At 28.5% G+C, this 10,580-nt stretch overlaps 1 protein-coding gene across 1 annotated transcript; it reads left to right on the top strand.

The window, feature by feature from the left end:
• Positions 1–1,345: 1,345 nt before the first annotated feature.
• Positions 1,346–10,541, top strand: LOC111639451 (lipoamide acyltransferase component of branched-chain alpha-keto acid dehydrogenase complex, mitochondrial-like). The gene is given in 8 exon segments (XM_023385341.1): positions 1,346–1,443; positions 1,653–1,837; positions 2,250–2,404; positions 2,475–2,571; positions 7,483–7,760; positions 7,999–8,076; positions 8,145–8,336; positions 9,403–10,541. Coding segments are annotated over 8 exon segments (1,155 nt in total). The 5' UTR covers positions 1,346–1,360; the 3' UTR covers positions 9,490–10,541.
• The last annotated feature ends 39 nt before the right edge of the window (positions 10,542–10,580 follow it).

Raw genomic sequence — 10,580 nt, forward strand, 5'->3', positions numbered from 1 at the left:
CGATATGAAAGAAGATAGGAGAANTTTGACAAAATTAGCATAATTATAGCTCAATAAAATCTGACAGAATTTGGTTTGTTTTAGTTAGAATTTTTAGTTTTTCTCGATTTAAGTTTTTACCATTGCAGACACCATTGAATCATTTAAGATTATGTATAATTCAATGTGTATAATAGTTAATGGATACTTTGAATTTTTATTTTATTTCTGTGTTATGTCAATAAACAAATAGAGTCAAAAATAAACTAAACATTTCAATTTTCATGCCTCATATAGTTTCACTGGATGTGTGCCTTGTTTCTAATTCAGGAGTTGTTCAAGGTTGTATGTATACATCATTTGGTTTTCCCTTTGGCATTACATGTAGAATGATAGTGTTTGATTTTAACATTTCTATCATAGAAGAATGATGGATCAAAAATGACACTTTTGGGGCAGTGGACAAACATCAAATTTGTGTTTAACTGCTAAAAACATTTACTGAAACCCTTAGCATGTTAAAAAAAGCCTGTGATGAAGAAACACTGCATTGAACAGAGGTTTTTTGATAGCTTAAACACTTCAAAGATGTCTGACAGTCTGTTGAGAATGATCCTCATCTGGGAGCACTCCACTGCAACAAATAAAGAAAAATGATTAGCAGAATATTAGAACAAATCAGAAAGAATTGTAGACAAATGGTATATGATCTGGTTTGACTTTTTGGACTTTCTCATGGTTCTGTACATTCCATACTCATTAATAATTTGAACATGAATTATGTCTGCCAGCACATTTTCCTTGAAGATCTGATGGAGAAGCAATGCAAAATTGGACCCTGATAAATGGAAAGTTGATCAGCATTATCAATCATCCTCAACTATTGAACAGAGTGATTACTAGTGATGAATCTTGGTGTTTATGGGAATCAGTGTTATTTTTACAATCCCCAAGAACACAGATCTTCCACATGGACATTACCAATGTTCCCTCACTAGAAGAAATTTAGGCGGGACAAATCGAGGGAAGGTGATGCTAATTGTGTATTGTGATATCCAAGATTTGGTGCTTCACAAATTCATTCAAGTAGTGTCTAATGTAAATAAGGAAATGTATGTGAAAATTGTGAAACAACCGTGTGATTCTGTATGCCAAAAATGGATAGTGCTGTTGAATGGAAAGAACTGATTCTGCATCATGGTAATGCTCCTATGCATCAGTTGTTCTTGGTCATGGTAATACCTGACAAAAACAGGCATATCAGTCTTCCATTTTAGTTACCTATCTTACTCCTGCTAAACTGTTTCCTAAAATGAAGGAGAAATTGAAAGGTTGAAGATTCAGTCTGTATTCAGTGACATGAGCTCTTCACTTTGCAAGAATGATTTCCAGGATTGTTATTGGAAATGGTGTGGACATTGGCAAATCTGTGTAGCTGTGGAAGAAACTTACTTTAAAGATGTGGTGTAATGGCTTCATTGCATTAAGTAATAAAAATTATGCAAAATGTTTGGTTATTTTTGACTCTACAGGTACCTTATATAACAATACCACTAAAATAGTTTTATAATATTGAGTATTGAAATTTTAACAAATATTTTATGATTATATTGTATTATCTGATGCTTATAATTGATATTAGAAAGTCTAAATAAATAATTATTTCATTTTAGGTTTGTTAAAGTTGGAGATAAAGTGAATCAATTTGATAATATTTGTGAAGTACAAAGTGATAAAGCTTCTGTCACCATTACTAGCAGATATGATGGAGTAATTGTTAAAATTTATTATGAAGTAGATGAGATTGCTAGAGTTGGACAACCTTTAGTTGATATTGAATTATCTGAAGAACCATCAGGTATATAATATAATATTGAAATAAAAATTTTAAAGGCCTCTAACATAACTAATTTATTGGAAAAAATTGATTATCTAAATTATTTATTTATTTATCTGTAGTTAAATTACAATATTTCAAAAGTGCTTTATTAGTAAAAAAATTTATACAAATATTTCCAAACAATCTGCTCCAAATTATTTATGAAAATACTTTATATTTGCTTTTTGTATATTAAACTGAGAATTTTATATCAGACTGAATGAACTCAAACAATACATAGATTATAAATGTAATAAATTGACTATTGCACATAAGTACTAATTAAGAATTAAAATGATAAATATAATATTCATACAAGTCATATAAGTATAAAATTTGAAATTTATTTTCATTAAGAATAATACATTAATTTTCTTTCTTATTACCTTAGTTATATCAATTGCAAACACTGTGGAACAAGTTGATGAAGTTCAAGATCAAGATGTAACTACTATTTCAGAACATTTTGATTTGCCGGCTAAGTTAACTTCTTCAGATAAAATTCTAACAACTCCTGCTGTCCGTCGTTTGGCAATGGAAAATAAAGTAAATAATTTTATCTGAATTTAAAATTTTTAAATATTTATATATTCTTATGCTATCTTTTTAATTCAAGATAAAATTAAGTGAAGTAAAAGGAAGTGGTAAAGATGGAAGAATATTAAAAGAAGATGTTTTAAAATATATTGAATCATTAAAAGAAACACCTTCAGGTAAATAATGCTGTTGATTATTTTTTTAAATAAATCACAGTTTAATATGCTGGAACAATGCTAGCTTTTGATATATAAGTTGACTTATAGAAGAAAGAGAGACTATATTTTAGTAAAGCACAATTACAAATATTGGGAAAAAAATATTTTTATAATACTAAAAATATTAATATTTTATCTTTCTAATAATTTATTTTTAAAATATTAACATTACATAATATAATTTTGCATAGCAATATACTACTCTGTCCCAAAAGTAAGTGTACTGATTTTTCATTTCAAAATATACATGAGTTACATCAAACTACAAATGATGTCCTTCAAAGTACAACCCTTGTGAGGTCACACATTGGCTCCAAAGTTTTTCCCACTGGTTGTAGCAGTACTTGAAGTCATTTTCCATAATGGTGTTTAGTTCATTGGTTACAACTTTTTTAGTGTTTTCCACTGTCCTGAAATGATGACCTTTCAACTTAGATTTTATCTTAGGGTATAGGTAGAAGTCGTATGGAGCTAGGTCTGGGCTGTAGAAAGGTTATGGGAGTGTGGGGATTTTTTTCATGGCTATAAACTCTCAAATTGATAGTGCTGTGTGAGCAGGTGCATTATCGTGGTGCAGCATCCAATCTTCTGCAATGTCCCTGCAGACTTGCTTGACCTGTTTTCGAAGTCATTTCAAGACATCTTTGTAGAAGGCCTGATTAACTGCCTGTCCTGAAGGTAAAAATTCTTTGTGCACAATTTCACAGATTTTGAAAAAATGATAAACATCGTCTTTACCCAGGATCTTTGTGTCATCTAAATACCATGTTTCTTGATAAAGTGGCATCTCCATAAGCTTCAGTTAAATCTGTAAATGTCTTGGTTGCAGATTTCTTTTAACACAAAACTTTGATAGCGTAATGTTGCTAGAGATTTTTCTCCATTTCAAATGTAACAATGTGTTAAAACACTATCTTACACAAACAGAGATTGTGAATGTTTGACTTAACCGATCTACTTGAAACAGGTCTATATATGCTGCTAAGATATCTAGCAACATGAAAATACCAATTAATGATGTGTTAAGCTGCACAGTCATTAAATAAAAAATCAGTACACTTACTTTTGGGACAGACCATGTATTACTACTTAGTTTTACACCAGTCATTAATACTGCATTTGACTCAAACATAGGCTGCCCATGAATGTAAAACGACATACAATTTTAAAAATTTTTCTGAAATAATTTGGTTCTGAATATAAATTACCTTTTATTAATAATCTTATTTGCATATAAAAAAATTAGTAATTTTACTTAAAAAAAAAACAAATTTGAAAAGTCGTTGAAACAATATTTTACCACTCATCATCTTCATTCTCTTTGTCATCATTCCTGTTTCCTATTTAGTTACCATTATGGTCTTTTGCCATTTTGAACATCGTCTGTTCTGTTCAAGTTCTTGGTAACAACATTTCTTGAAACCATTTACAATTGTGTCTTTGGCAACACTTCTTTAGGCTATTGATAGCTTCATGATAGCTATTGGATGATCAAAGGTTTCTGTATTTTTTTGGTGCTTATGTTCTTCTAGAAGCCATGCTACATATTATATATGCACTTTGTCTTTAAAGAGCTTATCTTATTAAATTAATAAATTTTTTCCTAAGATTCTTTAGTAATGATTTATGTCAGTGTGTTATCATATTTTACATAGTATTTTATATAAAAATTTTTTTGTAGTTTTTCAAGAATTTCTTTAATTAAAACTTATTTTGCTTATTATGAATTTTTTTTTATTATTATTTTTTTTATGTTATGAATAAAAAATTCATAACAAAAATAAAAAAGGTTTAAAAAATTTAGAAAATGGCATTAATTAATGACAAACACAAAAATACCAGATTATGAAAAAAACTTATTGAAAATGTCAAAGTTTGTCTAATACAGTAGAGCATTGTTTATCTGAGTCAATTGGGGACTGAGGTTGTTCAGATAACTGATTATTTACAAAAAAATATATTAACTGATTATGTACGAAAAAATATCCCATGTTGAAATGTTTTCCAGTGCGTGTCACTTTGCATTGAATTTTTGTTGATGTTAAGCCTAAAATAAACTTTTAAAAATAATAACCATGGCTATTGTATCATAAAAATTATTTCTTTATTTTTTATGAACAAAATAAATATATTGAAAGATATAAAAACAAAAAAAATATACTTTAGAAGTTGATCTAGTATCAAAAACATTCAATTCAGCAGGACACACAGTCCTCAGAAAAACATCACATAAAAATGCCAGTGCTGCCAGCTAAAACACACACACCAACAAATAAAAAATATTGGAGTAGCCCAAGATATAGCCAAAGATTGCAGCGCCACAGCACTAGCAAAAATTTAAATTTGCCGACTAGAATGCTTTTGGTTAACCAATGTTTCAGTTGATCAGTATTTGGATAATCAATGCTCTACTGTATAAGTTTTTTATTCTTACAAAATCATATAAAGCTGAACATTTCATNGAAAAATAAAAACATTATTAAATTTGCTAACGTTGCGAAAGGGATTAAATCAATTTCTAAACAGAGATTTAAGACATTAGATCATGTCGAGAAATTGCTTTTGCTTTGGATAACTGAAAAACGGTGTGCTGGCGACAGCATATCGGAAGAAATTACTTGCGAGAAAGTTAAAAGGATACATGCTGATCTCATGAAAAATCAAGCAGAAACTAGCGAGGAAAGCGAGGTGTTTAAAGCCAGCCATTTTTTTACATGAGAACGGATTAATCATTTTTACATTACTTCTTATGAAAAAGGTTGGTTTGGTATACGTCCTATTCGGTATAAGTCCAAACACCAGGAATGGATTAAGGTCATATACCGAGGTTCCACTGTACTGTATTGCAGAGTAAATGATATTGTAAAGTACTATATTATTTTTCCGCCTTTTCCAACGATTATTGACACGACTGTGTGCCGGAATTAGCTGTTACCTAACGGGTACTTTACGTGGATTTGCGTTGATGTGCCAGGCCTGGACTTTAAGCGTGCACCAAATTAAGTTAGTTAAAAACAATCCAATATTTAATAAAATTCTAGTAATAACTATATACAAAATTTAGTAAAAATCAATTAACAATTTATTCAACGTAAATCAATAAGAATCAACCCGACAAAACAAACTCAAATCAATCTATTTTCTAACTTAACTCTATTCCCCTTTGGAATTCGACAAAAAATTCAAAGACTTAACTTATGTACAATAATTCTTATGAATTAAAGGTCCTAATCGTCACCTCAATATACTAGGAACCTTTTTCCTCAACTGTCAAGACTTTCTTTAATCTTCGATCCACAAATCGAATAACTTCAAAATTGCCTTGAAACTACTTTATCCTCTCGGACACCTCTCTCATTTGCTGCTATGAAGCTCNGACAAAAAATTCAAAGACTTAACTTATGTACAATAATTCTTATGAATTAAAGGTCCTAATCGTCACCTCAATATACTAGGAACCTTTTTCCTCAACTGTCAAGACTTTCTTTAATCTTCGATCCACAAATCGAATAACTTCAAAATTGCCTTGAAACTACTTTATCCTCTCGGACACCTCTCTCATTTGCTGCTATGAAGCTCACTACGCTCGTTGCTAACAGAAGCTCACCTTACTCATCTTCACTTGAGGTTCGGTCTTTATACTGTGATGTGATGTCACAATTCTGAGTGAGATCACTCCCCTCATTTACATACTTATTGCTAACAATAAACTTTTCCTGTTTGCCTGGCAGCCTATTTTCCGACAATACTCGCTAACCTTTTACATTATTCATTTTGACAATTTTTGGGATGTTTTATTCTTTAAGGTTTAGCAAGTTCCTAAGTTGTGCTTGTGGGGTCTCCCCCCCCTTTTCTCGGTGCGGACTTACTTTTTTCCACTCAGGAGCGCAAGTGTCCGCGAGTTTTATCTATGGAGCTTTTCTCTCATCGGTGAGTTGGTTTCTCTTCTATTTTTAAGTTTCTAAGGTGAATGGTGAGGAAACCTTTGTCTTAACAAAACATAAGCCCCAAACAAAAATAGAATAAAAGCAAAAATAAAAGTAACTAAAAATAACGCTTGGACTTGGTTCCTTACACCCGGTTCCTTACAATATATAGTTAGGTAGCAGGTTCATATTGATGGGGATGCATAGGATGCAGATCAACCCCTTTCTTGGGATTTTACCAAATAGAGCCAGTTATCTCAAGTAGTAAAAAATTTTGTAAGACATATTGTTTCTTTTCTGCACCCCTCTCTAAAGCTGTTATTGTTAGTTAGTGTATGTATTCTTCAATCCAAAACAGATTTAGTCAAGATGTATATCTTGACTAAATCTAGTTTGACTAAATCATATAGAGATAATTATAATATAAAAGTACTTGAGTGATTTAGTGATTACTTGAATCATTAAGACAATTATAAGATTCAGTTCAGAACTTAACACAAATAAGATGTAAAATGATCAATAAGCAGTACATGAAGTATATTGCTGTCAGGAAAATTAGAAATTCTTCAGTAAATGAAATATCTTTATTTATATTTTTACATTACTCATTTGTTTTCCTACTAACAGAAATAATTTTTTTTTACATGAAAATGTAAAATTTTGCTCTTGATGTTTTTAGATATTTTATTCAATTTGATGACAAATTTTGAAATTTTTGGGTATTTTCTGTATCATTATACATTTCTTTTATTAAGTTTAAAGAAATTCTAACTTACCTTAACTATTTACTAAGATACTGTATATCCATGAAAAATAATGTACAGTATACTGTATAATATATTTTTTGAACATTTTATATTTACATTCTTTATATTACAATTATATAGCATATTTTAATGATTTATTTACTTATATTTAATATATTTTTTGTTTATATTTATAGCACGATCAGTTCTAGAAACACCAAAAGTTCATCCAATTGTACAAAAGTCTGTACCTGTAATTTCCCCCTCATCTAAAATTGAGAAACAAGACAGAATAGAACCAATTAAAGGTTTTAAGAAAGCAATGGTAAAAACTATGAGTCATGCATTACAAATACCTCATTTTGGATACTGTGATGAAATTAATGTCACTAACTTGGTTAATGTAAGAAATTCTATAAAGAAATCACTTGAAAAGCAAGGAGTAAAATTTTCTTATATGCCATTTTTTATTAAAGTGAGTATTTATTAAAATGTTTACATTTAAATATATAAATATGAAATATTTTAAATGAAAATAAATAAACTTTTTTAAATAAAATATTTTTGTAATTGTCTTTGTTTTTCAAGTATATTTGTTAATTTTTGAGGATGGATGTCAACTATCCATTGGGACTTTTCCATTTATTTGTAAAAAATAAATAAATAAATTTTATGTTTTTTAAAATAAAATATTAAAATAATTTATTTAAAAGGTAACATCATTGGCATTACAACAGTTTCCAATTTTAAATGCATCAATTGACGAAAAATGTGAAAATATTATATATAAGGTAAGATATTTTAAATTTTTTTGCATTCTGTTTTGTTACTCTTAATGTTAATTAGCATTTTGTTGTAGGCTTCTCATAACATAGGTGTAGCAATGGATACAAATCAAGGATTAATTGTGCCTAATGTAAAAAATGTACAAAATTTAAATCTCTTGCAAGTTGCTTCTGAAGTAAATCGTCTTCAAGAACTTGGCTTGAAAGGACAATTAGGAACCTCTGATCTTGGTGGTGGAACATTTACATTGTCAAACATAGGAACTGTGAGTTTGCTCTTTAAACATAATTATATGTTTATTTCATTTATCCAATTAACATTTCTTTTAATAATTAATTATTGAGCATAAAATTGAACAGTTAAAATTAATTTAATGAACTGTAATCAGTGATTTAAACGTATATTATATTTATTTCTTAGTATATTATTGAAAAGGAAACTCTTTGCCAGACTATTTATTTATTTTGAAGAAATGCTTCTTTAATGGGATGTGTGCATAGTGGTGGTTTACTTATTTTATTGTAATGAAATGATTTGTATATTTGTAAGGATAACTGAGAAATAACTACAATAAGCCAGTGACAAAAGAAAGAAAAACTTTCTTCTTCCACTNTAATATTTAAAATTTCTTATTATTTCTTTCATGTATCTTTTGCTTCCTTCATTAAATTCCTTCATCAAATAAATTACTGACAACAGAAGTATTTCAAATGTACTAAACTTCTATAATTATGTAGTGCAATATAACATATGTGGAGCATTCAAAAAGTTCCCTGAAACTGGTTATTATTTGTAAACAGAATTCTATATTTATAATCAATTGATGCAAACATAAACTTATTGAGACTTCTTTATCAAGTCTAGAATCAAAGAGCACTGATATTTTTACTGAAAGCATTTAGAAGGGTGGCAACACTATACAGAAAAATGTTTTAACTTAAATGTAACACACGTTGAAAAATAAGGTGCTAAATTCAGCTTTTTTGCTGAATTTAGCACAAAAGACAAATTTTGCTGTCTTTTTATTTACATTTTCTGGGAACTTTTTGAACCCCTTGTACATTTTTTCATAAATATTTTTCTTTATTTACAAATACCTGCTTTCCTTTGTCAATTCCCTTTATTATTAGTTATTGGATTACACAAGTTAATTCAAACATAGAATTTTACATGGAATTTGTATTAGAAAATTGCACAATTAATACAAAAAAGTTTAGTATTTTTTCAAGATCTTTTTCTGCATGGCTGAAAGAAAATTAAATATTAATTAAATTTTTAAATGTTTCATATAATAAAAACATTTATCTACATGTATGTAATTAAATTTATAGTTAGGTGGAACATACACAAAACCTGTCATTTTACCACCAGAAGTAGCTATAGGAGCCATTGGAAAAATTCAAGTAAGCAGTTTTTAATTTTAAAAACATTATGAGATGTTTGTATTCAGCTAAAAATAACATATTGATTAATCTTTTTTATTTTATGAAAGATATATATACATTGGATTATTCAAAAAGTAAAGGCAATATATTCAATAACTTTTTAAGACTGTTTTATTTTCTACTGTAGATTATGTTTTAGCATTTTATCCTGTTGAATGAAGGTCTTTTTATTTAGAAAAATTTATATCATTATGTGCTAAATGCTATTTTTTCAGTTTTAATGCTTTCTGTTTATTTTTTTATCTTCAAAAGCAATATAATACTGTAATGGGCATAGACATATGCTATATAACAATAATTCATAAGATATTTGTGTTTAACTAGAACTCATTCCTTTATTTCCCAAAAATTGAAAATGAATCTATCTCTGTGGAGCTCATATTCAGGGAATTTCATTCTGTTCAATTAGGGATTATCATCATAATCTAAAATTTAATATTAATTCACTTTACTTTGTTATAAATTAAATGAAAAAAATAAAAATAAAGTGTATTTTAAACAAAGAATGCAGTCTCTCGGTATGAATTGTGATGGTTTAAATGTGATTGACTATCTGCATATGCTCATAAATTCTGTATTAATAAAATATCATAATTAAATTGCCCTTCTATAAGAACTGTCTGGATGTATTACTGGAACACTCAAATTTCTACATATCAACAGTAATGATGAGTTTTTGACATATACTGGCACCTTATGAAAGTTAGTTGTTGTTAATCATTATTGCTTATTTGAACTAAAACGTTTTAATCCAAGCCTAAAACATTTTTCAAGTAAAAATAATCTTGAAGATTCTCATTAGATGGCTGATAGACCTGTAATGGTCTTTGGAAGTAAGCACAGAGTTACTATGGAGAACTTATTATATAGGAACACAGTTGATTGGTTATGTAGACTATATTATATAAAAAGGATATACATTTTGGGCTATTCACCCCTGTTATATTCTATTCACCATTATTATACATATCTGATAAAACTGAAATAATGTATATATTGGTAACAGCTGAAATAACAAATTTTTTTAAGAGGTAAAACTAATAAAACTGTAAAACATAAAACTT

This window comes from Centruroides sculpturatus, unplaced genomic scaffold, assembly GCF_000671375.1.
Source record: "Centruroides sculpturatus isolate CEXI.00-Female unplaced genomic scaffold, Cexi_2.0 scaffold1037, whole genome shotgun sequence".
Classification (NCBI taxonomy): domain Eukaryota; kingdom Metazoa; phylum Arthropoda; class Arachnida; order Scorpiones; family Buthidae; genus Centruroides; species Centruroides sculpturatus.